Source organism: Phyllostomus discolor, chromosome 2 (genome assembly GCF_004126475.2).
Source record: "Phyllostomus discolor isolate MPI-MPIP mPhyDis1 chromosome 2, mPhyDis1.pri.v3, whole genome shotgun sequence".
Classification (NCBI taxonomy): Eukaryota; Metazoa; Chordata; class Mammalia; order Chiroptera; family Phyllostomidae; genus Phyllostomus; species Phyllostomus discolor.
This window is the reverse complement of record NC_040904.2, coordinates 209,542,465-209,569,679: the sequence shown is the minus strand read 5'-3', so window position 1 is coordinate 209,569,679 and position 27,215 is coordinate 209,542,465. Positions and strand designations below refer to the sequence as shown.

General features: G+C 63.0%; 1 protein-coding gene across 4 annotated transcripts; it reads left to right on the top strand.

The window, feature by feature from the left end:
* On the top strand, window positions 1-25,155 carry CARD10 (caspase recruitment domain family member 10). Of its 4 annotated transcripts, none has more exons than XM_036019595.1 (21): window positions 1-195; window positions 344-595; window positions 1,465-1,602; window positions 3,087-3,412; window positions 7,262-7,453; window positions 8,318-8,473; window positions 9,075-9,200; window positions 10,315-10,506; window positions 11,706-11,840; window positions 12,142-12,257; window positions 13,054-13,082; window positions 13,515-13,641; window positions 18,822-18,981; window positions 19,424-19,535; window positions 20,203-20,446; window positions 20,637-20,706; window positions 21,719-21,821; window positions 22,922-23,080; window positions 23,176-23,291; window positions 23,827-23,942; window positions 24,141-25,155. In XM_036019595.1, the coding sequence occupies exons 1-21, from the start codon at window positions 54-56 to the stop codon at window positions 24,370-24,372; spliced, it is 3,243 nt and encodes a 1,080-aa protein (XP_035875488.1). In that variant the 5' UTR covers window positions 1-53; the 3' UTR covers window positions 24,373-25,155. The 4 variants fall into 4 exon arrangements, with proteins under 4 accessions (XP_035875488.1, XP_035875486.1, XP_035875487.1 ...); XM_036019593.1 differs by having other exon boundaries at window positions 19,412-19,535; XM_036019594.1 differs by having other exon boundaries at window positions 2-195; window positions 19,412-19,535; window positions 23,830-23,942.
* The last annotated feature ends 2,060 nt before the right edge of the window (window positions 25,156-27,215 follow it).

Below are 27,215 nucleotides of genomic sequence, written 5' to 3'. Positions count from 1 at the left end.
GCGGACGCGCGGGGGGCCAGCCGGCCGGACTCTCGGCCCGGGCTCGGGCGGCGATGTGGGGAGGCCCGGGCAGTCCCGGCAGCGGCGGCGGGGACGGGGGCGGAGCCGGGGGAGCGGGGGACACCGCTCCCCTGCGCCGGCGGAGCCGCCGCCCGAGCGCAGAGCCGGGAGCCCGAGCCGGCTGCGGCGCGCGCGGTGAGTCGGGGCCGCTGGGGGCGCTGGGGCCGCGGACCGCCCGGCCGAGCGGGCGCGGGAGAGGGGCGCTGGCGACACCGGGCGGCCGGGCGGACAGGCGGGCGACGCCCCGGGCACCCTGCTGACCCTCAGCGCCTCTGATCGGCAGACCCCGAGGACGCGGCCATGCCTGCAGGGGCCGAGGTGAGGGAGGCCGAGGAGGAGGCGGGGGCCGGCTCCGGGTCCGAGGCGGAGGAGGACGCGCTGTGGGAACGGATCGAGGGCGTCCGGCACCGGCTGACTCGCACCCTCAACCCCGCCAAACTGACGCCGTATCTGCGCCAGTGCCGGGTCATCGACGAGCAGGACGAGGAGGAGGTGCTGAGCACCTACCGCTTCCCGTGCCGCATCAACCGCACCGGTGAGCCGTGGGGGTCGGGGTCGGGGTCGGGGTGGGCCGGGACCCAAGAGGGCGGCGCCCCAGACGGCCGCGCACCCAGCCCTGGGCTCCAGGCCAACAGCCCTGGTCTCTCCAGGCGTCGAGGGGGGCGGTTGGCGTGCTCACCCTCCTGCCACCTCCCGAACCACCTTTACGACCCAGCAGGCCCGTGGCGCTCCAACCGGCGCCTGGGTTTTGTCTGCCTTGGGACTTCCTCCCACTTCCTGGGCCCACGTGAAAGCCGGGGTTGGATGTGGTCCGCAGGGCATGGGAAGCGAGGGACCTCAGGCTCACAGCTGGTGGGCTTGGCATCTTCCGTGCCCTTTGATCTCAGTTCCCTCTTCTCCTCCCTCTGAGAGCCACACGCTCCTTGGAGAGTCATTTCCCCCCCAAGTGCTCAGGACCCATCTCCGCTTAATGAGGGTGTCCCGGGCCACAGGATGTGACTTTGAACCAGGGCTGGCGAAGGGAACGAGAGTCTCATGGACTTGCAGGAATTGGACAATGAGAGAGATATTTTACATTGCTTTTGGGGACAGAGGGGGCTTCTGAGTGTCGCTGGGAAGACAGGCAGCCTTTGCTGGCCCTGCGTCTGTGGGTTGCAGGGTGGGGGCAGGCCGGGTGCCGGGTGTGGAGGCGCAGGTGCTGTGGTGGGTGGCGGGGGGGAGTCCTGTCCCTGCTGGCCGGGGCAGACGGACTCTCCCCGCGATGTGCTGAAACAGGCCCCTGCCTGTGTCAACGGCTTAAACATTCGGGGAGCGTGGGCCCAGGAACACCGAGGGGGAGCTGGCCGGTGGGCCCCGCGGGAAGCTCTCCCCTCGAACCCTGGGCACCCTTCTGCCTGGCCGCAGGGCGCCTGATGGACATCTTGCGCTGCCGAGGCAAGAGGGGCTACGAGGCCTTCCTGGAAGCGCTGGAGTTCTACTACCCCGAGCACTTCACGCTGCTCACCGGCCAGGAGCCCGCCCAGCGCTGCTCCATGATCCTCGGTGAGTGGGTCCGCGGTGGGTGCTGCACGCACCTCGGGCGGCCGTGGGGGGGCTCCTTCCTCGCCCCGTCCCTGTCGGGGCGGCACTCCCGCTGTCCCCGTCGCACAGACACGGAGACCGAGGCCCGGCAGAGGTCTGCCCGAGGCCCCCGGCAGGCTGCGTGCAGGGCTGAGACTGTCATCCCGTCAGTGCGGGTTCAGAGCCCACGCGCTAACAGGGCCCCTAAACTTGTTTGTGGACACGCGTGTGTCAGGCAGACACGGGTGTGCCGTTTCTCACGTTAAAAAGTGGAAGCGCTCCAGTTGACTTGAATGGAAAGGAAAGTTCCTCACTCCTTCCTTCAGCTCTGCTCTGCTGGGCACACGTTGGCAGGCCTTCCGTGTCTTTGCGCTTACACACACACGCACACGCATGCACGCACGCACACACACGGGATTATCCTACCTGTGTTGCATTCTGGCCAAATCCATTTCCTCAGAACAATGGAATTTTGTGATTTCCCCACATCTGTTACCTTGTCCTAAGTGACTGGACAGTGTTTACCGGTGATGTGGGGCCATAAGTCATTTACCTGGTTACCCGCTGAGGGACATCGAGGTTGTTTCCAGTCCCACAACATTACAGATGGCTCTGGGAGCACCCTTCTGCCTGCGTCTTTGCACACGTGTGTGTGTGTCTCAGGAGGAGAGGCCCTGAGAAGTGCTTTTTCTCAAAGACTGTGTGTATTTCGAGGGTTAAGTCAGCATACATCCCATCCGCGGTGTGTGAGTGTCAATTTTGCTGCACCCTCATGCATCCTGGGATATAAAACATTTTTATTAGTTTGATAGGTCAAAAGTAATGTCACTGCTTTAAGTTTGAACTTCACGGAGGGATGTAGTTCATAGCTTCCTAATTAAGGATCCTTGGGCAAACGACTTGGCCTTCCTGTGCCTCAGTTTTTCTGTTTTTAGCGTAGGTCCAGTAACAGTAGCTGTCTTGAGTGTTGTCTTGAAAGTTGAATAAATTAACATAGGTCTCTAGCCCACAGAATCAAGTAAAATGTTAGTGGTTATTGTTATTATTATTATTATTATTATTATTGCTGGTGAGGTAGAACATTTTTGTTTTGGGATGTACCTACTGAGTTTTTACCCATGGTTTTATTTGGTTGTTCGCTTTTTCTTATTGGTTGACATGAGCTATTTATATATTGTGGCTCTGAGTCCTTTGTTATATTTTTCTCCTGCTCCGTTGCTTGTCTTTTAACTTCGTTTGTTGTATCTTTCATCATTCAGAAATTTTAACGTTGTTATAATGATTTGTCTGCCTTTTCTTTGATCGCCTCTGGTCTTGTGCCTTATTTAGGAAGGCCTTCCTTACCGCCAAATTATAAAAATGTATTCCAGAATGCTCCCCTCGTGTTTTTACTGTTTGGGTCTTTCAGTGCAGTTGGCCGTCCCCCGTGGGTTTTATTTGCCTGACTCGACTTTTCTCCCCGGCAGATGAGGAGGGGCCGGAGGGCCTGACCCAGTTCCTGATGACCGAGGTGCGGCGGCTGCGGGAGGCGCGCAAGAGCCAGCTGCAGCGGGAGCAGCAGCTGCAGGCCCGGGGCCGGCTTCTGGAGGAGGAGCGGGCGCGGCTGGAGCAGCGGCTGCGGGAGCAGCAGCAGGCGCAGGAGCGCTGCCAGCGGCTGCGGGAGGACTGGGAGGTGGGCAGCCTGGAGCTGCTGCGGCTCAAGGATGAGAACTACATGATCGCCATGCGCCTGGCGCAGCTCAGCGAGGAGAAGAACTCTGCCATCCTGCGCAGCCGCGACCTGCAGCTGGCGGTAGGCCCTGGGAGCGGGGAAGGGGCGGACTTTGCCAAAAAAACGACAGTAATAGAGTAGCCTGCTGCCATCCGTGGGCCAGTCCTTTCACCACCCCGTGCCTCGGTTTTCTCATCTGTGATGTGGGGGCGTTGCTGGTGCTTATTTCACTGGGTTGTGACGGTGGTCCTCAGCTGGGGGAGGCTTTGCCCCCGGAGACAGTGGCCGTGTCTGCAAACACTGTTGGTTGTTACAGCTGCGAGTGGGCCCTTGGGTAGAGGCCAGGGATGCTGCTGGACACCCTACAGTGGACAGGACAACCCTCTACAAGGGAGAACTGCTTAACTGGGAATGTTAGTGAATGCCGAGGCGGAGAGGCCTTGGGTTACAAGTTGCCGTCAGTTGAAGGCGTGTACAGGGCGTGGCACGTAGTTGTACTCAAGCCTGCGTTGCCGTCAGCCACTGCTGTCGCTGTTGCCATTACCACGCCGTGCGGTGTCCAGGTGTCCCGGCACACGATCCCACGGAGCCACCACACACTAGGTTCTCGTGTCCAAACCCAGACGCGGGGCTTAGATCGGAAAGGGACTTGCCTGTCATGAAGCAGCGAAACGGAACCGGGTCTGCCGGGCACCAGGTGGAGACACCGAGCCTCACTTCTCAGTGGCGCTTAGCGTGAGGATGGAGCTGGCGTTTTCCTGCCCCGGGGAGCTGTTCCAAGGGTGTAACCGTGCCAGCAGCACCCGGGAGGCTCTGGCCGTGGGACCTGGAGCCCCGGTCCCACGAGCCTTGGCGGGGGCCGCAGCGGTGCAGGCCGGGACGGGTGCCTGGGGGAGGCTGTCGGCGTGGGCACACAGGTGAGCAGGAAGGAGCCCACGGCTGTGCGTGCCAGCGTGGTGCCGATGTTTGGGGAAGTGAGTCCTGCTGAGGCCGGGGGTTGAAGGGCCCAGGCTGCCGGGCCTGCTTGAGGGTGTGGGAGGCAGGCTCACGGGTGTGAGGGGTCCAGGAGGCTGTTTGTTTTTGAGGGGCTGCTTGGGGTTTGGCGTGAGGCGGGGCTGTCTGAGGCCCAAGACTGGCTGCAGATTGAGCGCAGGGTGGCCAGGGCAAGGCCTCCCTCTCTGCCCCGGTCTCCTCATCGTGCGGGAGGTGAGAGGTCGTGGGTAAGGGTGGTGTAATGCAGTGGCACCTCCTGTGCGCCGGGTGCGGCCCTCATTGCTTACCCTGTACTGGCTCCTTGAGTTTTCAGCAACTCTGTTGAGACGTGGGTGGGGGACCCATGGAGATGGGGACCATTACTGTCCCCATTTATGGATGAGGAAACTGAGGCACAGAAAGGTCGGTTAGAGCACTTTCCCAGGGTCCCAAGACTGAGAATTTCTGACTTTGCTCTTGGCACTGATGGGGTAGGGTGGGGTGGGGGACAGGCAGGGAGAGCTGGGGTCCCCCATCTCTGTTCACGTCCTCTGTCTGAGACAGACCCGAGAGCCTGGCTGTGCAGCTTTTCCTGGGAGAAGGGTTCTGCTGCTGCGAGGGGACAGCGTGGTGGCTGCCGCCCAGGGTGTAGGGGGTGCTGGGCCGGAATGGCTTTCGTCACCTTTGGGTTGCGTGTAATTATGAATTGGGTCCCCTGAAGTGGCGGGTGTGGGTGGATGACAGGGGGAGTGTCCTGTGCGTGTGTCAGCCAACTGGGGTCTCCTGGGGTGGGGTAGGGGGTGAAGAAGAGGCATTGGAGGTGTCTCCAGATTAGCCACAGGTGCACATAGTATGACCACCTACTTAGGCGTGAGGTGATCTGCCACTAGGCAGGGAGTAGCTGCTTTTTCCCAGTTTAGGGGGTAGAGGGTAAGGAGTGAAATTCAACTAATAGATACATTTTTCTTTAAATGTAGCTACTGTAAAGTTGCCTAAATTTTTGGAGCTTTTTTTTTGTATGTGCCACAAAAAGTAACAAAGGCAGGGCAGATGGAAATGAACAGAACAGCTGAGGGTGTCTGCCTTGGCAGCTTGGGCCCCCGTTCCCCATGGACAGGTGTGTGGTGGCTGTGATTTAATACTGTGTTTTATAAGGTGCCAATTTAATGAGCTGTTATTTCTAGGCAACATAAACTTGAGGAGCCAACGCTATAATTTTGTGCTAAGTGAATTTGTACACCAGGATTAAATGCATCCGTGTTTCCTGGCACTCAGCGGAGATTCCCAGGTGCCCTGTACCCTGAGCTCATCGGGGGAGCTCGCCGGCCAAGGGTCAGGTGGGAGGCCGTGGTGTGTGGCTGCGGTTTGCTGACGAGGGTGTGGCCACGCTTGCCCTCATAACTGGCTGTCTTTGTCCGGCGGCTCACAGAGCATGTTTTGTGAGGCGAAAGGAATGTGAGAATCATGAATTTCTTTCCGAGTCCCTTGTGGAGGAGGAACTGACCCCGCCTCCAGGCCCGTGTGTGTGTGTGTGTGTGTGTGTGTGTGTGTGTCTGTGTGCGCTCGGGGGTGTGCATGCACGCACATGCGTGTTGCGATGCTGGGCTCTGAGCGGTGTGGGGCTGCCCACCCGTCTCCAAGGGAGGCCGGGGCGCTCCCGGGGCACCGGACGTTGGCAGGCCGGAGGGTAGCGCCAGAGGTCACTGTGCCTTTTCCCAACACTGACTTCATTCTGTGGCTGCCACCTGCGGTTCCTCTTGTCACCGTCCGGCCAACTCGGACCCCACATGTGTTTGCAAAAGAGTTCTGGCCGAGTGCGCTCGCCGTCCGGCAGACTGATCACGCCTGTCTGCGCTCAGCCAGGCGGCGCCGCTCAGCCGCCCCCCACCCCCACCCCCACCCCCACCCCAGCCAGCCTCTGGCTGCATCTCTGAACAGGTGGCAGGTCAGGATTTTGTGCGAAGCTGTGAAGACAGCCACTGTCACACACCGGCGGCTCTGTAGCCAGCCTCTGCTGGTGTAAAGGTCTCTGCCTGCCTTCTGTCCCATTTCTTTAAAACTACTTTTTCCTTCTTTTTAAAAAATTTTTAAAAATATTTTATTTATTTCTAGAGATTGAAGGGAGGGAGATAGAGAGAGAGAGAGACATCAATGTGTGGTTGCTGGGGGTCATGGCCTGCAACCCAGGCATGTGCCCTGACTGGGAATCGAACCTGCGACACTTTGGTTTACAGCCTGCGCTCAATCCACTGAGCTACGCCAGCCAGGGCTCCATTTGGTTTTTGCAGTGACTTTGGGAGGCTGGGGGTGGGACGGGGGTTGAATGGGCCTGTTTTCCCTACACGGAGGCTGAGACCCTGAGGAGGCGAGTGCCTTGCTCAGGATGATGGGGGTCAAATGGGACAACTGAGGCCTGCACCCCGGGCTTGGAGTGCTCGCTGGGGCTGAACTAACAGCACGAACTTCTGGGGGAGGGGGGTGGCTGGGAACCCTTTGACTCTCGGCCTGGGTGAGAACCTCAAAACCATCATCTTCCTCTTCTTCCCTGGGGGACAAGGAGACCGAGGAGGCACAGAGAGGGGCCGTGGCTCACCCAAGGCTGTGCTGAGTGAGAGGCAGAGCTGGGCCCAGACCCTGGCTCCCCCTGTTCCTCCTCCTCCTCCCTTATGCTGGTGCTGGGCTCCACAGCCTGTACCCTGTGTCAGAACTGAGGGATGGACGGACGGATGGACGAGGGTGGTCTGGTGCAGAGTCCCCTGGGGGGGCAGCTTGGCCCTGCTGCCCCGCTCCTTCCTCGTTGCATCTGCCCAGCCTGCACTTCCTTCATGGAGCAGTTCAGGAGCACTCCCGGCCTGGTGCCTGGGGGGTCTGGGGGGCACCCGGGAGTGAGGAGCAGGGCGTCTGTCCCCCGGCCTCGTGCGGGTCCCGCCCTGGGCTGAGCCGTGTGTCTGCCCCCAGGTGGACCAGCTGAAGCTCAAGGTGAGCCAGCTGGAGGAGGAGTGTGCACTGCTGCGCAGGGCCCGGGGGCCACTGCCCGGGGCCGAGGAGAAGGAGAGAGAGCCAGACAGCGCGGACCTGGTCTCCGAGCTGCGGGCTGAGAACCAGCGGTTGACGGCGTCCCTGCAGGAACTGCAGGAGGGCCGGCAGCAGGTAAGGGGGGTGGCCCTGGGTGGGGGTGCGGCCGTCAGAGGGTGGAGAGTCCACACGGGGGTGGGGTGGGGCTGAGGTCTGGGTGGAGCCTGGCTGGCCCACTGTGTGTGGTGAGCCCCCAGAGCTCTGCCCTCTCTGGCCTTCAGCCTGAGGCCTCTCGCTGGCCCCGGGAGGTCTCTGAACGCCTCGAAGCTGTGCGCCTGATTCTGTGTGTGAGCTTTCTCCTGGGGCAGGGCCCCCAGCTCTTCTGGGATTTGTAGAAGAGTCTGTGGCCCGGTAAAGGTCGAGACCCCTGAGGTCTGGGTGGCCTCAGGCTTGCTGGGTGTCCTATGGCAGGTCAGTGGCAGTGCAGGCTGGTCGCCTGGCCGTTGCTCCACGCGGGAGGTGGGGGATGGGAGCCAGGGTTCTGGTGTATTTCATTGCTGGGCTGGGATGTGGGTTTGGGGGCCGGATCCTGGGCCCATGGTCTACCCGCCTAAGCCAGGCTCAGCCACCATCCGAGGAGCAGAATAGGCTTGGAAGTCCCTTCCCATCTGCCGCCCTGGGCGGCGGGTGGGGACTAGAGCGAGAGAAAGCGCCCCTAGTTCCTGTTCAGGAATGAGGCCCTGGCTGAACCTGTCCGCGCAAGCCCTCATCCGCTTACCTCATGCACGCCCAGGCACTCGCTGGAGGGCGGGCAGAGCCGGCGGAGCCCTGCTCACTCTGCACACAGGGAAACCACGGTCCCCAGAGGGCCAGGCCCTGGGCCAAGGTGGCAGAGCTAGTGGGGCGGGGCCGAGGGCTGAGGGCCGTGTGTCCCCTCCCCTGACACTCGAGGTGGGCCCTGGGCTAGACACTGAGGCAGCTGTGACCTCTGACCCTCAGGAGGTGAGCCAGCCGGGGGCCCCAGGCTCAGAGCGCATCCTCTTGGACATCCTGGAGCACGACTGGCGGGAGGCGCAGGACAGCAGGCAGGAGCTGTGCCAGAAGCTGCACGCCGTGCAGGGGGAGCTGCAGTGGGCCGAGGAGCTTCGGGACAAGGTAACGCCACAGCGCACCCCCCTGCCCCCACCTTCCTTCCGAAAGCAGCCTGCGGAGGCTCCTGGAGGGGAAACGGTGGCGCGTGTCACCCGTTCACTGGAGCCGACCTTTCCTGCAGGGGTGCCAGGCACTGTGCCGGGAGCTGGGCCTTCACTCGGTCTCGAGTATTTATGGGGACACATGGTGAACAAAGCCACGTCTCTGTCCCTGGGGAGTTCCGTTCTAGCAGGGGAGACGGACCGTAGGCCATGCACGCAGCCCAAGTCAACCGCTTCCCATAGCGGAGGCTGCTGAGGGCTGAGGGAGGGGCAGAGCAGGGCGAGGGAGCAGACTGCAGTGAAATGGGGAGGCCCTGGTGGGCTGGAAGCGGGGGGGGGTCGTTATTATTGTTAGTCCCATTTTACAGATGAGGCTGCTGAGGCCCAGCGAGGTGCGGTGAGGTCAGGCCCATCTGGGGAGATGGGATGGGCGCTTGTTTGGGGGGCTCAGGCCTCTCTCCCTGGACCTGCCGCGCACCTGCTGGTTAGCGTCCCCTGGTTGCCAACCCGGGGGTCTCACCTGGGCGTGTTCCACCCTCGCTGCTCGGCTGGCCCGTCTGCAGTACCTGCAGGAGATGGAGGACCTGCGGCTGAAGCACCGCACGCTGCAGAAGGACTGCGACCTGTATAAGCACCGCATGGCCACCGTGCTGGCCCAGCTGGAGGAGATCGAGAAGGAGCGGGACCAGGTGAGCCCAGCCTGCTGTGCGCGAGGCTCCCGCCCGGTGGGCGGCGGGTGGTGGGCGGGGGAAGCGAATGGAAGTAGAAGTGCAGAAAAGAGACTTTCTCGGGGCACGGATGGTTAAGGGGGGAGCAGGGAGGCCGGGGAAACACAGATGTGGGGTCTTGAGCCCTCAAGATGCGCTGGCCTCGCCCCTGAACACACCTGCCTCACCTGAGCCCCAGGGACAGGTGGGGAAGTTGGTCCCAGCACTGTCGACTCTGAGTCCGTATTCTTTCCACGTCAGAGAGAAGGCCTTCCCGGGGGAGGTGCTTGCAAATATTTGCTGATGAAGGAATTCTCAAAAGTCCTGGCTCCCAGGCTCTGGGAGATGTCCCTGTCACTGTCAGAGGCCACCGGGTGGGTTGAGGCCCCGGGCCACCTCCCCTAGGCCCCCAGGCCTCCTGCGCGAGGCTGCCGTGCAGTGGGGAGGGCGGGAGGCTCGGTCCTCGGACCAAGCGTGAGTCCCGCTGGAGCAGTTGAAGCCTGCACACTGGAATGGGCCTCGGAATCCCCTGGCCGGCTTGGCGACGAGGCCGATTCGAGGCCTCATCCCGGACATTCAGATGTTGTGGTCTGGGTGGGCTCGGGGCTCTGCAGGTCGCCCCGTTGCTCCTGGCTGCCAGGCCTCTGGCCCCAGCTCTCCTGGAGGCAGTGGGCGGTGGGCCCAGTGCTCAGAGACCCTGGTCTTCACGGGGTGGGGGGGAAAAGTGCTGGGACGCAGTGGGCTGGGTTGGAATCCGGCCTCCGGCACTAGGCCGGGCTTCAGAGAGCGAAGACCGTCTCACACAGCAGTCCTCGCAGTGTTAAGTTGTTCTTGGGAAGGGGTGAGAGCCTGGACGCCGCAGCCAGACCGCCCCGGAGGGGTTTGAATCCCAGCCCTGCACTCGCTGCCTCAGCGCCTCACCTGTAGGGTGAGAGAGACCAGACTGTCTAACTCAGGGAGCGAGGGTGCTGACCGAATGAGCTGATAACTGAGCCCAGGGCCGGGCACGCAGGAAGCGCTGTTCCTGTCAGCACCTGTGTGTGTGTGCGGTCGGGGGCCGGGACCGCACAGTCAGCGTGCTGCCCGCTCCCCCCAGGCCATCCAGAGCCGGGACCGCATCCAGCTGCAGTACTCTCAGAGCCTCATCGAGAAGGACCAGTACCGCAAGCAGGTGCGGGGCCTGGAGGCCGAGCGGGACGAGCTGGTGACCACGCTCACCAGCCTGCAGGGCACCAAGACCCTGCTGGAGGCGCAGCTGCAGCGGGCTCAGGGCGGCCCCTGCCTCAAGGTGACAGGGGCTGGAGTGGAGGGTCCTGGTGGGCAGGCCGGGGTCCTGCAGGAGCTTGTGGCCAGGGCGGGGAACACGGGGACCTGGTGGGAGGTCGCAGCTGAGGGTGGGAATATGGGGGAACCGGCAGGAGCCCTCAGCTGGCGGTGGGACTCGCAGGACTGGGTGGGGGGCTTCGGCAGGAGTGGGATCACGTGGGGACCCTCACCTGGGCTTGAAAAGACACAGGTTTAGGGAGACAAATGTGTGGGTCCTGGCTGGAGCCTCACCCTGGCTTTGGGGGCAGCTCTTGGCCGGGGTAGAGAATGTCCCCAGCTAGGGGGGTTGTGTCAGGGACCAAGATGATGGGGCTTGCACCTGGGGCACTCGTTTGCAGGCTGTCTTTGCGTACCCTTGGAGAAGCCAGCTGCCCCCGGGCCTGGGAGCACCTTGGGATGCAAACCACGGGCTCTAAGAGCTGCACGGAGACCAGCCAGTCCAATCCCCTCATTCCCCAGGACCCAGAGAGGGTCAGGGACTTGCTCAAGGTCACATGGCCAGCAGGCACTGGAGCTGTGCCCCCGAGGCCCCTTGTACACTAGACACTAGTTCTTGGACTTCTGCCAGGAACTCTGCCTCTTCCTATCTTGATTTTGCTTGGAGATAATCACCTGGCCGTGTGTTTAACACCTAGGGGAACAGGACAAGGACAGTGAGAGTCATGACTTTGCACTTTTTAAACCCTCAGTGTTTGTTTTTTTTTTTAAATTTAGCTCTTAGGTAAAGACAAAGCCCTTACTATCCTCTCCCGGCCTGTTTCTCTGGGCCTCAGCCTTCGAATCCTGGAACGTGTCCTAGTCCTGCCCCAGGGCCTTTGCACACACACCATTCCATCTGCCTAGCCCCCTCCCTCCCCCAATTTCATCTGCGTAGCACCCACTTACCCTTGCGTGGTCAGGTCAGAGCACGCTGCCTCGGGAAAGCGCTCTGGTGCCCCAGGCGGGTGGGCCTTCGAGTCCCTTCCCGACTCCTGGGCAGTGTGGGGCCGCATCCTTTATGCCTGCCCGCTTGTAGTCCGTGTCCTCCGGGCCGAGCGCTCCGACAGGGAGCCTCTTCTCCGGAGGCGCACGCGGCAGGCGTTCGGCAGGTGACTGTGGCCAGCCTGGCCCCGGTCCCCGGCCCGGCGCTGCTGACCTCGCCCCTCCCCCCGCCTCTCCCAGGCCTGCCCCTCCTCCCACTCCCTGTGCTCCAACCTCAGCAGCACCTGGAGCCTGAGCGAGTTCCCTTCCCTGCTGGGAGGCCCAGAAGCAGCCGGGGAGGCCGCTGTCACGGGGGCACCTGAGCCCCACACCTTGGTAAGACACCTACCTGCCCACCGGAGTGTGAGGGTTCTGTAGCGTTCACACAATGATTAGCATGTCGAGCGCGCTCCAGTGTGCCGACGGGCCCGTGTCCCAGGGGAGGAAACGGAGGCCCAGCGCCTTGTTTAAGCTCGTCCAGAGCCACCTCTGCGCTGGGACTGGGCACCAGGAGACCTGGGGGGCCCTCACAGTGCGACCTCAGAGAGCCCACTCCTCCGCTCTGGGCCCCAGTTCGCGTCTGTGGGGTTGTGGGAAGGTGCCGAGGGGGTGACTGGGCCCTGTCGTGACGTTGCAGGAGGAGGCCACAGACAGTGAGAAGGAGATCAACCGCCTGTCCATCCTGCCCTTCCCACCCAGCGCTGGCTCCATCCTCCGCCGGCAGCGGGAGGAGGACCCTGCCCTGGCTAAGAGGCAAGCGGGCCCCTCCCAGAATCCCCAAAGCCAGAGCCAATGCCAGGCAGTCCCCTGCCTTCACTGCCTTTAAATGGCTAGAGTGCTGCAAACCCGGGCCCTGAGAGTCAGGCGTGACTGAGGTCAGGGGTTAAGACTAGGCCAAAGGGCAGAACCAGCGTGTCCCCAGCCCAGCAGGCTGGCAGGAGCGCCACTAGGAGCTGAGCCTCAGAGTTCGTGGACCCAGGGAAGCTGGATGGTTTGGGCTGGGGTGTGCAGAGGGGCCAGGGTCCCCGGACACAAGGCTGGCCCCGGGTTTGGGCATCTGCAGCCAGCGGGCCCAGAAGAACGGAGCCCCCTCCACTGGTGGTGGGACTGGTGCTGGGGGTGACCTGCCTCCCTCCTGGCGTGCGTCCCAGGGGCAGGCTTGGTTGCATGAGTCAATCTGCTGTGAACGGAGCGTGTGATGGGGGGTCGTGGTCTAGAGTGGCAGGCAGGCCTAGGAGCCCCGAATGACAACGTAGACGTGAGGGTGAGAGGTCAGGGCAGGGTTCCTAGAGGCCGTGGCATTAGAGGAGGGGCCAGGGCACTCCAGGTGGAGACCACGGGGCTGAGGTCAGGAGGTTCACTTCTTGCCCTGTGGGTTTGGGGGAGCCATGTGGCCTGAGTGCCCGGTGCCTGGGCCCCCACCTCGGGTCGAGCCTGCATTTGCTCGGGGGCTGTGGGAGCTTTTGGCGGCATGGGGGCAGGAGGAGGGAGTGGGGCAGACACCCGCTGAGCCTCAGCTCCTGCCCCTCCCCGCCCTCTCTCCTCCCAGGTCCTTCAGCAGCATGTCAGACATCACAGGTGAGGCCCCCCGGGACCCCATGGGGTGGGCCCACCCGGGGGTAGCTGTTCAGCTCCCCTGAGCCCTCTGCTGCCCGCTCTGCTCTTGGCCTGTGTCCCCCTCCCCGAGGCGCTGCCATGCCCTGGCCAGGCAGAAGGCTCTGCTCAGGGGACCTTGGGGTGGGGGCTGCTGTACCCTGAGCTCAGAGCTCAGCCCTGGTCCTGGCCAGGCTGTGCGGGGCTCCTCCTCAGCTCTGGCCCACCCTTCGCCCTCTTCGAGGGAACTGAACAGTCACCCTGGCAGGCCCAGGCCGGCCCTTAGCCCGGGGAGTCCAGAGTGTTCTTGGAGCCTCAGGCCTGCCAAGGCCACCGCTGGCCTCTGGGCCCCGAGTTGTCCTTGGTCCTCCCCCGTTTCTCAGTCCAGCACCCCTGACCCGCACCCCTTCCCCTCAGACAGCGTAACGCTGAAGCCCTGGTCCCCCGGCCTCTCCTCGTCCTCGTCCTCCGACAGCGTGTGGCCTTTGGGCAAGCCGGACGGTCTCCAGTCCAGACCAGGTGGCGGCCTGGACTTTTTCAGCAGGTACCAAAGCTGCGTGGAGGGCGCCGAGGGGGGCGCTGGGGGGCAACGGGGGAGGGAGCAGCAAGCCGGGCTTTCGCTTTCTGCGCTGTCAGAATGGCCAGGTTTTCAGACACAGGCCAACCTTGGGTCCAACCCTGCCACCACCGTTTAGTGTCCGTGTGACCGGCCACTTCACCTCTCTGCGCCTCGGTCTCCGCATCGGCTGGAGGGGACAGCAATTCGCTGCTTCTGCACGTGGATGTTTGGGGCCCAGGACTCATGTCAGTGAAACACCTAGTTTTGCTGGGCACATAGTAGGTGCTTAGGAAATGGTGGTTGTTACTCCCACCAACACCGAGACTCTGCCTGTCCTCCCGGCTCTGAGCCCCCCTCTGAGCCCCCCGGGAGACTGCCCCGCCCAGCAGAGCCTCGTGCTGCGCTGAGCGGGGTGGGGCCCCCTCGGCCAGGGCTGCACACAGCCCCGCGATGGCAGTCACGGAACACACTGGCTCAGACTGCGCTGCGGGCCGGGAGCTCTGCGTGTTGGTCCATGGGTGGCCTCCTCTCCCGCCAGGCTCCCTGCGGACCTCAGACCTCCGCGGGGGAGAGGGAGAAGGCAGGGCCGAGCATGTGACCTTTGAACTCAGCCCTGGCGAGAGAGCTGGTGGGGAGGGAGGGCCGCTGGAGGACTGGAAGAGAGCGCAGAGGCTGTCTAGCCATGGGCTTGGAGTGTGGCCTTGACCGGAGCACGCGGGGGAAGGCTGGGGGGCCGAGCACAGCAGGCTGTGTGAGTCAGGCAGGCAGAGCACGGACTTGGGCTGGTGCCCTCTGGGAAGCCTGCGAGGGCTGAGCTGTCCCTGACTGCAGGCCCGCTGCTGCCGGCTGCCATGGAGCCCTCTCTCCGTCCTGGGAGGCAGGCAGCGGGGTGACCATCCCTGTTCCGCAGAGGAAGAGTCCGAGGCTCAGAGAGGCAAAGGGGCTTGCCCGGGGTCACACAGCTGGAGAGTGCCCTGGCCTAAGTCCACGCTGACCTGATCGGACTTGGGCTTTGGAAAGGGCGTAGGAAGCACTGATGTCAGAGCTGGAGAGTGGGGATGCCAGAGATAGGGAGCAGGTCATCAGGAAATCGGGGCAGAGCAGCACCAGGGGCCTCCCACCTCCTGGAAGCAGCTTGGCCAGGCCCGCGGCCAGGGCCCTGCCCCCACCCGCACCCCCGGCGGCATCGGGCCCAGTGTGACATTGTTTCTCCTTGTGCAGGACGTGCTTGGGGGGAAGGGGTGGAGGCTCCTCCCTTCCTGCCTGACTGGGCCCTTCCTCCTTGCAGCTCAGGCCTGCGAAAGGGGTCTTGGCTGTTGTCCAGGGGGCTCCGGGATGTGGCGGAGGGGCAGAAGCCGTGTGATCCCGGGACCAGCTCTGCAGCCCATACTGCACCTGGGGAGGAGGGGGATGGGGAGAACACAGATGTGGGGGGACGCAGGGGTGGTGGACGGGGAGAGAAAGAGGCCAAGGGCCCGGCAGGGAGGGAGGCGAGGAGCCGGAGCGCGTGTCCTGGGGCCGTGGGACAGCACAGTGGGGAAGACGGACTGTGGGAGTCAGCTGCAGTCCCGGCTCTGTCCCTTGCTACTCTGGAATCTTGGGCACGTCACTCAGTTTCCCGGTGCTTCAGTTTCCTGCTCTGTGCAATGGGGCCACAGTGGTGCCTGGCCCCTCAGTCATTGCGGGGGCATTCCTGTGGAGTGCTTGGAGCTGCGCCCGGCTCAGCACGAGGGGGAAAGTGAGCGCATAGCGAATATTGTTGCTCAGCCCCGAGTAGCCTGCAAGGCTGGCATTTTCAGCCGTGTCACTCAGATAAGGGGAATGCGGCTCGGAGTGTCAGGAATCTGTCCCAAGGCCAGTTCAGGGTGCGGTTGGGGATTCCACAGTGCCTTCCTCCCGTCTAAGTCACTTTAAAAAAAGAATTTATTATAGAGAGAGGAAGGGAGAGAGAGAGAGAGAAACATCGATCGGTTACCTCCCGTATGCACCCTGCCTGTGGGTCAAACCCACAGCCTAGGTATGGGCCCCGACCAGGATCAAACCTGCAACTTCTTGGTGTTCAGGACGATGCTCAACCAACTGGGCCACCTGGCCAGGGCCCATCTGAGTCACTTTGACCCTCACACTTGTGTTCAGTACTCACGACGTACCGGGTGTTTTCAGCCCCTGCCTCCCCTGCTGGTTTCGCAGGGCCTTGGGGCGGGGCAGGGGAGATGGTTGGTGGGGGTGCTGGAGTAGGCTGAAGGACAGACGGACAGGTGGACGGGCTGGGCAACAGTGAGGTGCTGAGTGGTGTGGGGACAGCATCAGGGGCTGTGGCTCTGGCAGGACCCGCCCCTATTCACGCAGACTCAGGACCTCTGGTGGCCTCGTCCTCGCCCAGGGGTTTGAATAGCCCGTTGCCTGACTCCACCCCTAGCAGCCGTGCAGCCCTTGTTACATTATAACTTCCCCTGGCCGCAGTTCCCCTGTTCTCTCACGTGAAGGAATAACAGATGTCTCCTCCGTAGGGTTGCTGGGAGGATTACATGAGGTAATATGTGTGGCTTGCTCCAGTCCCTGCCGCAGAGGTCTCTGGCCTGGGACACAGCAGTCTGCACTGCCTAGCGGTCTCCCACGGCGCCCTGGGGTGGGGTTGGGGCCCTCACCCAGGTCCCTCGGGCTGTCCCTGCTCCGAACTGGCAGAGTGAAGGACCACCCCATTCCCCCTGTTTCCCTGTGGCCTGATCTCCTGGCCCCATACTGGGGAGGGGAGCTGGGAGCCCTCACCTGCTGGGCAGGTTACCTTGTCCTTGATGCTGCCTGCAGGCAGGGTCGGGGGTCCGTAGGATTGTGTTGCTGGAGACCCGGGAGTCCCAGGAAGTCTCTGTCCCCTACTTCCTGTTTGTCCACTGAGGCCTGGGACAGAGAGGGACTTGATGGGGACCCTGCCCTTGTCAGGCCTCCAGGTGCTGGGAGTTGGAAGTGGGAGGCTGGGAGCCTCAGGGAAGTTGCTGGGTCCCTCGGGGAGGCGGGAAAGGAGGGCCCTGGAGGGGGCCGCCTGAGCCGCGTCTTCAGGAAGTGGCAGGAGTCGGCAATAAGCCGGAAAACTTTGGGTTTGGAGGGTCCTGTTGCCCTGACGTTGGGATGGCAGGGAGGGGAGGGCCGTGCTGGGGCAGGGGTGTGGAGCCCTGGTCTGGGGAAGCAGCGATGGGTTCAAAACAGGTGGGGAAGCGGCACCCCCCGCCCCGGGGTGATGTGTCCTGAATGACACCTTAGAACAGTGGCTGTCTAACTTCCACGGGTACTTGGTTCTTACTGGGCGCTGCTCTGGGAGCGCCCCCTGTCTCGTCTCCCTGCGTCGTGCGGTGGGACAGGTAGAGGCAGAGGGGCCGCTGAGGACTGGAGGGTCAGTCGCCAGGCCGCCTGGCCCCGGGGTTCCTGCCGGCACCCTCCAGGCCACATTTCCGAAACTCTTCCGTCCGCAGCCCGTGGTGAGGGAGACCCCATTACACACACGGCGGAGACACACGGGTGTGAGACAGGAGTTGGGTTTACTCGAAGGGAGACAGGCTTACATCGTCTGTTCCATGGCGTTAAAAACCAGAATTTCACTTCCTACTTAGGAACAGGCCTGCAGTATAGCCTCTGCCCCACCCCTGCACCCTCTTTCCATTCATCTGCCCTCACACGCAGAGTGGGAGACAGGTGCTGTCCCTGTCCTTGCTTCATGGACGCAGTGGCTGGGAATCAGGCGGCCAGCTCACCGGCACAGTGAACACTAGGGCTCGAAACTGGACTGTGTTGCTCCAGCCATAAGGCCAGCGGGCAGTGTAGCCAGGCCCGGCCTCGGCCTCCCGGGTCTGCACAGGCCGTTCCACGCCACCTCGATGCCGTGGGACAGCCCCAGGGCCGAAGGAACCTGTGATGGCGGCTCTGATGTCTCCAGCACCCATGTCCAGCCCCCAGGCCCCCTGGGCCTGGCTCTTGGTTTTGACAGAGGGGGCAGGAGCCAAGATAGACTCCCCAGGGCCAAAGTCCTCCCCCCCACCCCCACCCGCTTGGGTGCTGATTGGGTTAAGGTCCTTGTAGCGTTGCTGACCCCCAGGCTGGCAGCAGGGGGCAGTATGGCTGTGTGCTGCAGCTGGAGGGTGGGTGGGGAGGTGGGTGCATGCCTGGGCCCTGCCCTGGGCCACTTCTTCCGCTGGGGCCCACCCGCTGACCCTGGCTTCTCCCTTTCCCAGTCCTGGGGCCAGGGGGTCTGTGAGCCTGGCCATCAGGCCTCACCCGTTCTCACCCAGGGACAGGCAGAGAGCCCTGCCACGCTGGGCACCTTGGTGACTCTTTGTCTCAACCATCAGTATCTCCTGCTGTCCACGAAAGCAAGGCCAGCCGCTGCGCCCTGTGTAGGCCGGCTGCAGCTCGCCTTTCCTGGGCGCTGTTTCCCAGGAGGCATGAGTGGTTAAGGAGGGCATGGAGCTCCGGGTGGTGTCTGGCACGTGGGAAGCCCCCAGGATGAGTCGGCTGCTATTGTTATCATTGTTGTCATGAAATTCTGCCACGGCCACGACCTGCTGTTCTGTCCCTGCACCTTTGCTCATCGTGCCCGCCCCCCCCACCCCCCCGCCCCCAGCCTGGAACACCGTCTCTCCTGTTACTGAAGTGCTTCTATTCTTGACCGTGGTGCGGCCCAGCTGCCGCTTCCTCTGGGAAGCCACACCCTGTGTGCTCCGGCTGCTGGCTGGGGCCATCTCTGATCTGCACTGTGTTCTGATGGCGACCTTCCTTCCTAGTCTGTGAGCGCAGCAAGGTTTGATTTGTCACCTACTATGTGCCAGGTGCTGGGTTTGGTGCTAGGGATCCGGAGTGGAGTGTGGGAGCCGCCTGGCTCCGAGGGCGTCCTTCCTGATGGAGGCAACGAAAGGCGACCTTCGAGGTGCAGGTGGGGTGCAGGAAGCCCCACCTCGCCCTTTGCAGGGTTGCTTTTGGCCTGAGCCCTGGAGGATGAGCAAAGTTTGCCGGTGCAGGGGCGGGGGAGTGCATTCCAGGCAGTGGCACGGCAGGTGCCTTGGGCAGGGGATGGGAGTCGTGGCATACTTGGGGAGTTGCTATCATTTTCCAAGAATGTGGAACTGAAGCAAAACGCTGACTGAACTCTGATTTCCATCCCCCTTCTCTCTTCTCAGGTCTCTGGCTATCCACGTGTCTGGCCGGAGCCCCCCTGGGGGACCCGAATCCCAGGACAGAGGCCCAGATGGCCTGCCGTTTCCTGGGGACAGCTTGTCTGGGGCTGTGGTGCGCAGGGTGCTCTCTGGGCCCGGGTCTGCCAGGGTGGAACCGAGAGAGGTGAGGCCGCTCTTCTACTCCAGGCTGGGGGCGGGGTTAGTGCTCTAGCCAGGGCTGGATGCCTTCTGATTGGTGGATCTAGGTCACTGGGCGGAGTTACTGGGGATTGGTCAGAGAGGAGGCAGGCTCACTGATTAACCGCTGGTTGCCGCGCCCCAGCCAGCATTAAGTGAAATCTGATTGGGCAGGGCTTGGGAGGTGGAGCAGAATGACAGCACCTTGACAGAATCCTGCTTTTAAATATGGGAAGGACCTGGATAAACCCGCCGGGTGGAGAACCCTGTTGAAGGGGGCAGTCTGCCTGCCCGCTGAGGTGGACATCTGAATCGTGGGGCATGGTCAGTCCCACTCCGTCTTCCGTCAGAGCCAGGCCAGAGCCAGGGCTGCCCTGCCTTGCTTGGGAAGCTGACTTTTCTCCCTTCCTGCCTGGGTTTTCTCCCAGCCAAGGGCAGAGGCTGCTGGTCTGGAGGGGGCAGGTCTGGAAGGTGAAGCCCAGCAGAGAACCTTGCTCTGGAACCCGGTGTCCACACTCCCCTTCCTGCTGGACTCGAAGGGTAAGTCTGGCCTGGGGGGAGGGACCGGGAACTCACCAGTCCTAGAGGGTCAGAGCTATGGCTGAGGGCCCACGGGAGGGCTCCTCCAGTCTGTGGAGGTGGGGCAGCTGAGGCCCGAATGGGAGACGCTCCATCTCCTGACTCTCGGCTGAGCCCCTGTCCCGTGTCGCCGCCTTGTGCTGGCTGTCTGTTCCCGTGCCCTCCCTCTGTCCTCCGCTAGCAGCGAGTAGTGAAAGGCACACTGGCCAGTAGTCCAGACTCTTGGGTTCGAGTCCTACTCCTGTGCCTAGTGGGCTCGGTGGCCCGGGGCAAGTCCTGCTCTCTCTGGGTCTCGGAGTGTCCCTTTAAAGAGTGGAAGGTGGAGCCCTGGCTGGCGTAGCTCAGTGGATTGAGTGCGGGCTGCAAACCAAAGTGTCGCAGGTTCGATTCCCAGCCAGGGTACATGCCTGGGTTGCAGGCCATGACTCCCAGCAACTGCACATTGATGTTTCTCTCTCCCTCTCTTTCTCCCTCCCTCCCCTCTCTAAAAATAAATAAATAAAATCTTTAAAAAAAAAAGAGTGGAAGGTGGGATGCTGGCAGCCTGGGCTTTGGGAGGGCCACATCCGGTCCCTGACTTTATCCTCTTCTTGCTCTCCCTGCTGCCCCCTGCCCTGTCCACGCCCAGCTTGCCAGTCCTTCCACGAGGCCCTAGACGCGTGGGTGAAGGGAATGGGCGCCGAGCCCTTCTACATTCGAGCCAACTTCCCCCTGCCCGAACGGGCGGACCCCCATGCCCTGTGCGTGAAAGCCCGAGAGATCCTGCGGCTGGTGGACCCCGTGTACAAGCGGCGGCAGGAGTGGTTCTGCACACGGGTCGACCCCCTCACGCTGCGGGACCTGGACCGGGGCACGGTGCCCAATTACCAGAGGTGACCCAGGGCTAGGAGCCTGGGGACGGGTCGCACTGGGAGCCTGGGGACAGGGTGGGGCCCCTTTCTCCCTCTGCCATCCTTCACCATCCTCTGGAACAGGATGCAGAGGGGCGGGGCTAGAGAAGAGGAGGTGAGGGGCTCCCTGTCTTCTACAAACATACGACGTGACGTCCCCCTGCTCCCCCAGAGCCCAGCAGCTTCTGGAAGTTCAGGAGAAGTGCCTGTCGGCCAGCCGGCACCGAGGGTCCCGCAGTAACGTAAGCAGGGCTGCACCAGCTGGGCGCGGGTCTGGGGAGGGCGGCTGCCAGGCTGGGGTCCAAGAGGGAGAGGCCAGGCTTCATTTTCTGGAGGCCCTGGGGGAGGGGAGGAAGGACACCCCCACCTTGTCCCCCTCACCTGGACTCAGTGGATTGTCTGGGCACCAGCAAATAGAATTAGCAGGGCGCGGGACCAGGGTAGTTGAGCTGTTAAGTGAGACCGAGTGCCTAGTGCTCAGGGCCACGCCTGGCCCACGGTAAGCCCTTGACAGAACAACAGTCACACCCCCTTTTCCGGTCTCTGGGCGAGGACTGGGCCGGGCCGTCCTCCTGGGCAGAGTGAGGCTGCAGCTCTGGGGAGGGGCTGGGGCCAGCCTGGGGCTGCGTCCCAGCTCTGCCACTGCCTCAGCCGTGTGTCCTCGGACAACTGCCTGACCCTCCCTGGAGGCTCTGTGTCCTCATCTGTGCAACAGGGAGTGACACTGTCTGCCTGGCCCCTTGGCGTAGGAGGCCGCAGTGGTTCCTGCATGTCTGGGGCCTCATTAGTGTCTGTCACGTTGCGGGCACCCAGAACCTGCCAGCTATCGGTATAATGAACGCTGCCATTACTGGTTCCGTTACGCTTCCTCCCCCAGGCCACGCGGTGAAGTCATTGGAAGAGACCCCAACGTGTGTCTCTTCTGTGACCTTAGGTTCCTCTGGTCTCTGGACCTCAGTTCACCCACCTATAAAGTGGGGGAGGGCAGACCTAAGGCTCCCCCAGCTCTAGCTGGTTGACAGGCTCGCTTCCCTGGGCCCTTAGGGATAGTTGTCCTTGCCTGTCCGGGGAGCAGTGTTGGCCTGGGGGTGGGGGCACAGGAGAAGGCGCCATGGGAAGGGGCTCTTGCATGGTGCCCGAGCAGTGGTGGCACGGGGGCCCCCTGTGCCTGGGGTCCCGTTCACTCTGCCCCCACCCCGAGGGTGGGGTGGGGCGCAGCTCACAGGCGCCCCTCTTTCCCTCTGCCCTCCCCAGCTGAAGAAGCGAGCCCTGGATCAGCTGCGGCTGGTGAAGCCCAAGCATGCTGGGCCCGCCGCAGGGGACCCCCCGGAGCAGCTGCTGCTGGAGCCCTGCTCAGGTGAGTGCGCAGGCGTGAAGGTGCGGCCAGCGCTGCCGTGGAGCTCAGGAGTGCACCTCTGGGTGCACCTTTGGCCTGGAAGGGTCTGTTTTGGGAGTTCCGGTGGGGCGGGGCCCGTGCCAGGGGCCTGGGAAACACGGCTCCCCTGGGTGGGGACAGGCCTCCGGGGTTGAGGGAGCCACTCAGCGGGGCAGGTGCACATGTCCAGGTGTGTTCAGGAGTCTGTGCGAGCGTAGGGTGCGCGTGGGCTCCGGCCTGTCTTGTCTGGCAGAGCGTGTACAGCTGCGTGGCGATCCCAGAGTGGGCTCCTGGGGGCAGTAGGCTGAGGCTTTGGGCTGGATCAGGGCTAGGGGGCTGGGAGAGCCCAGATGGGGGAGGAGTAATTCCGAGGGGCGGGGAGGAGAGGGCGGTGAGGGAAGCCGTGTAGGAAGGGAGATTGACTGAACTGGGGCCGTCGAGGATGAAGAGCAGCTTGCTGCAGGCAGAAGGCGGCCCAGTGCAAAGGCCCTCGAGCGCAGCAAGTGGGTATCCAGTGCCAGCTCTGTCGTGCTTTGTTCCCGGTCCAGAGGGCACAGTGGTTCCCCCCACCCCCCAGCTCGTGGTGGAGGCACTGGTAATGGAGACCTGGGTGCCAGGCTGGGGCCGAGCAGGCCCTGTGGCTGGAGGCAGCAGTAGAGCCTGTGCTGGGGCCTGAGGCTGGCTGCTCCCGGGCTCCGGCAGGGCTGGGGCACCCACGTGGAAGATGTGGCCTTCTCCCTGAGAGTCGTGGGAAGTCACTGGTGCATTGAAAGCAGGGGAGTTACAAGATTAGTTTGAAAACCTCTCTCTGGCTGCAGAGTGGAGAGTGGCCTGTAGGGGGCAAGAGAGAGGCAGAGGTCAGGGAGGAACCTCCTGGATCAACCTCAGGGTGGGCAGTTTTGCTGTGTGTCTGTGTGTGTGTGTGTAGGGAGAGCAGCCGCAGGAATTAATGGGAAAGAAGGTGGGGGGACTTGAGAGGAGCTGGTGGGGCTGCAGGTATTGAGGGGGCTGGCCGCCCCAGGGAAGAGGAGCTGGGGCCCTGCCTGCACCCTCACGTCCTCGGCACCCCTCCCCTGCCACAGAGCCGGAGTGGAGCCCCAGGCCCTACAGCCTGGTGCGGCCGCTGCTGGTGCCCTCCCTGCGGCCCGTGGTGCTCTTGCCCGAGTGCCTGGCGTCCCGGCTCATCCGGAACCTGCTGGACCTGCCCAACTCCCGGCTGGACTTCCAGGTGTGCCCGGCAGGTGAGCCTTTGTGCCCGGAGAGGGGGAGGCAGGGTGGCAGATCCGGGACAGCCAGGACCACTGGTCCTCTGATCTGGCTTCCTCCGGCTCTGCAGAAAGTCTCTCTGGGGAGGAACAGGGCGCACCCTCAGCGCCCGGAGCCCCCAAGGCCCGGCCTGCCACCCCTGGGCTGGGCAGCAGGATCCGTGCCATCCAGGAGTCTGTCGGGAAGGTAGGGGCTGGGGTGGGGCCGCCCTTCTGGGCCTGAGCACCCGTCTGAGCGCCGGCGTGTGCTGCTCTGGGCCAGTCCCTTTCCTTCTGGGGCTTCCCTTCCCTGAAACGGGTGGGCTGGGCGGCTGGCTTTGTGTGGCTCTCACCCTTGAGGTGTTTGGCTGAAACCTTTCGCCTTTTTGCCTCCTTGTCCTCAAACTCTCCTCTTTCTTGGGAGCTGGCAGGGACTGTGGGGGGTGCAGGCAGGGGGGTGGGGCTAATTCCATCCTACAGATGGGGAGGCTGAGGTCTGGAGGGGAAGAGTGACTGATTTCCCCAGGTCTCCTGCCTTCCCTTTGGGCTCTTCCCTCGCTGCCAAGGTCTCCCTGGATGGGGAAGAGGGACCCTGGAGGGGGCTGTGCTTGCTATGGGGCCCCAGAGTCGGGGTTGGGGTGTGGCAGAGGGATGGGGGGTGCAGTGGGAGTGAGAGGCAGGGAGCTTAGTGTCTCTGGGCCAGAAGTAAAATGCAGCCTTGCCCGCCCCCCCCCGCCCCCGAGAAGAAGCACTGCCTGTTGGAGCTGGGCACTCGGGGCGTGCGGGAGCTGGCCCAGAACGAGATCTACCCCATCGTCATCCACGTGGAGGTGACCGAGAAGAACGTTCGGGAAGTCAGGTGAGGCGGGACCCCAGGGCCCCCTCCTTTCTGTGGACGCCTGCCTCTGTTTCTCTGTCTCTTCCCCGTCTCTCTCTGCCGTCCGTCTCTTTCCGCCTTCCTCCACGTTCGTCCTTTCTCTCTGACTCTCCATCTTTGTCTGTCTGTCTGTCCGCCCATCCCCCACCCTGCTCACTGCCCACTCTCTTCTCTTGGCAGGAGCCTGCTGGGCCGGCCGGGCTGGCGGGACTCGGAGCTGCTCCGGCAGTGCCGCAGCTCCGAGCAGGCGCTCTGGGGGCTGCCGTGCTCCTGGGTGCAGGTGCCCGCCCACGAGTGGGGCCACTCGGAGGAGCTGGCCAAGGTCGTGCGCGGCCGGATCCTGCAGGAGCAGGCCCGCCTCGTGTGGGCAGAGTGCGGCAGCGGCCGAGGCTGCGGCAGCAGCGAGGCCTGAGGGGCCCTTTCGGATGCCCGTGGCTTCCTCACACACCTTGGAAGCCACCAGCGGGGACCCTGGTGTCTCTGTGGAGGAGTTGGGTCCGCCCTGTCCTGAGCCTCCTCCGGCCCTTGGCCTTGGCCCGGGGTTCTCTCCGAGTGATCCTGCCGGAGCCCTCGGGTGGACCTTCCACCTGCCTGCCCCAAACTTGCTGCTCTGGGCCTTCCTGTGTGTTCCCATGTCTCCGTGTCCCCACTCGTGGGTCCGTGTCCCCCTGTCATTGCTCACCCTGGGGCGTCTGAGTTCTCACTCCTGTGTACAGTTTTACATGCCCACGTTCTCAAGGGGCAGGCTCCTGTCGGCCCCCCCCGGGCACAGCAGGGCGCTGGGCTCTCAGCCTGTTCTGCTCACGGGAGCCCCGGGCCCGCCCTTCGTGACTCCCGCCTGTCCGGCTCACATTTCTTGTATATATGTCCACACGTGGGCGTCGTAGCCGCCCTTGTCCACGGTCACCTGTGCCCCTTGTGTCTCGTCGTCACACACGTCCGTGGTTCTCTCTCCTGTGTAGATGTCCTGTCCCCCACCCCCATGATACTCGGGCACTAACACGAGTGTGTTCCCAGTGAGCACACCAGGACCATGTTCTCACGGCGCCCACCCCCTGCCCTGCCCCCGTTCGGAGGGAGAGGCGGGGAGGGGCCTGGCTGCTCCGTCACCAGAATGTACGGCTCGTGGGTGTTGCACGGGCCCTTCTCACTCAGAAGCTGCACATTATGGAACATTAAACAGTTTGTCATAGAAGTCGCTGGCCTTTTGCTCGCTTGCGTCCCCGGTCTGCCGTCCCTCTTCCCTCCCCTCACTTGTCCCCCCGCCCCCAGCGCAGGCTGATACCACCTTTCAGGTCCCCGCTCACCCTTGGGGAGGGTCAGATTTCACTCCTGCTCATCCCACAGCCGCCCGCCATCTGGGCCGGCATCACCTTACCTGCCCCTGAATGACCAGAGGAGGGCCCCACGGGTAGGCCACCCCCACAGTTAGCCGGCTGCGTCTGACATCAAAGGAGTGTTCCCTGGGGTGGGGACACGGAGGCCAGCGGGGGGTGGTCTGGGGTGTCAGGGGCCCGGCTGCTGAGTCCAGGAGACCAAGAGCAAACCATCAGTGTGCAGCCAGGTCCCCGAGAGCTCCTTCCTCCAGGGAGAGGAGGGTCACCTCCAGTGGGAGAAATCCAGGCAGGCTTACTGGAGGAGGTGCCACTTGAGCTTGGGGTCTGAGATTCCTTTCTTCAAGAAGCATTTATTGACCCTGGGTGCCTATGTGCTGTTGTGAGTCCTCCTATGACTGTTCTTGGTAATGGTAATGAACTTGGGCAGTCCCCTGGGAGGTGCTGGGGGAGTGGGTCCCTGGGTGGAGGAAACCTCAAGAGCAAAGGCTCAGAGGCAGAACGTGGGCTGCATTTGGCCACCGGGAAGTAGGAGGAGACAAGGCCGGGAAGTTCAGGGGCGGGGGCTGCCTTATTCTCAGGGCCTTTTGAGGTCTGTCTTGGTCACCCCCTCCTTGGAGCCTGCTTGCTTCTCTCGGCCCTTGGGACCTCTTGGCCATGCCACGCCCTGCCTGTGGCAGGAAGGCAGGTCACTGGGGGTGGCGCTGGGCTCCTTGGGTGAGGCGACTGGGTCCTCCTCACTTGAGTGAGTGCACCCCTCCCCTCCTTGCTGTGTGTCCAGTCCGTGGTCCAAGGACCCGTGTGTCCGGATGACAATGTGGGAACCCAGCGGCTCAGCGCTGGGTCCCACAGTCCTGATGTAGGGGTGGGCCACAGCGGGCCCGGTCCAGTCTGCCCCCACTGCAGTTGTGTTTCACTAACAAGTATTTATTGAGCTCCCACGGTGTGCCAGGCACTGTTCCATGTGCCAGGAGTCAGTAGGTGCAAACAGAAGAAACCTCTGCCCTGGTATCTGCGGGAGGAAGATGGACAGCGGAGAAGGAGACCCCACAGGGTGCCCGGAGATGGAAAGTGCTGTGGAGGGGACACGGTCGGGAAGGGGGCGTGGGAAGGACAGGCTGGGGGGCCTGGGACCTGGCTGGAGAGAAGGCGTCACACTTTAAACAAAGCAGCCAGGGAAGGCCTCGGGGTCAAGGTGACGTTCGTGTCGAGACCTGAGGGAGGCGGGGGAGTGGGATGTGTGGCTCTGGAGGGAGAGGTGCTGGCGGGAACAGTGCAGCGTGTGCAAAGGTCCTGAGGTGGGTGAGTGCCCCGACTGGCCAGAAGCCCAGTGTGGCCGGGGAGGAGGGGGCAAGGGGAGGGTGGTAGGAAGAGGTGGGGCTGGAAGTAGTGAGGGGCCAGCTCACAACGGACCTGCAGGGGTCTGTGGTCTTTGGCTTTTGTTCCAAGAGGGAGAGGGAAGCCGGCGCAGGGTTCTAGCAGGGGAAAGATGAAATGGGAGTGACCCTGTGCAACACTAGGTGGGGGCGGGGGAAGGAGAAGCCCCCTGTCTGTCCACTGGCCTGGTGGGGAGAGGCAGCAATAGTGACCGCTGAGTGAGGTGGGGTACGGCAGGCCACAGCAGGCCACAGCAGGACAGGCGGGCGGCCTCAGGGAGCCTCCTGGGGGCCAGGGCCCCAGGCCCCTCGTGGCTCTGTGAAGGAGCTGCTGGACCATTCTAGACTGTTCTGAGCCTTCCGTGTTCAGCTCTGACCTGGGAAGAGCGATCCTAGTGCTGTGGCGAAGACCAAAGGAACTGAGCCAACTACTTGGGAGCCCTGAGAGTTGTGGCAGGGGGCATCAGAGAAGGCTTCCTGGAGGAGGAAACCCTTGAACTGAGCCTGAAAGTCCAAAGAGAATTAAGCCTGGTGGTGGGAACGTG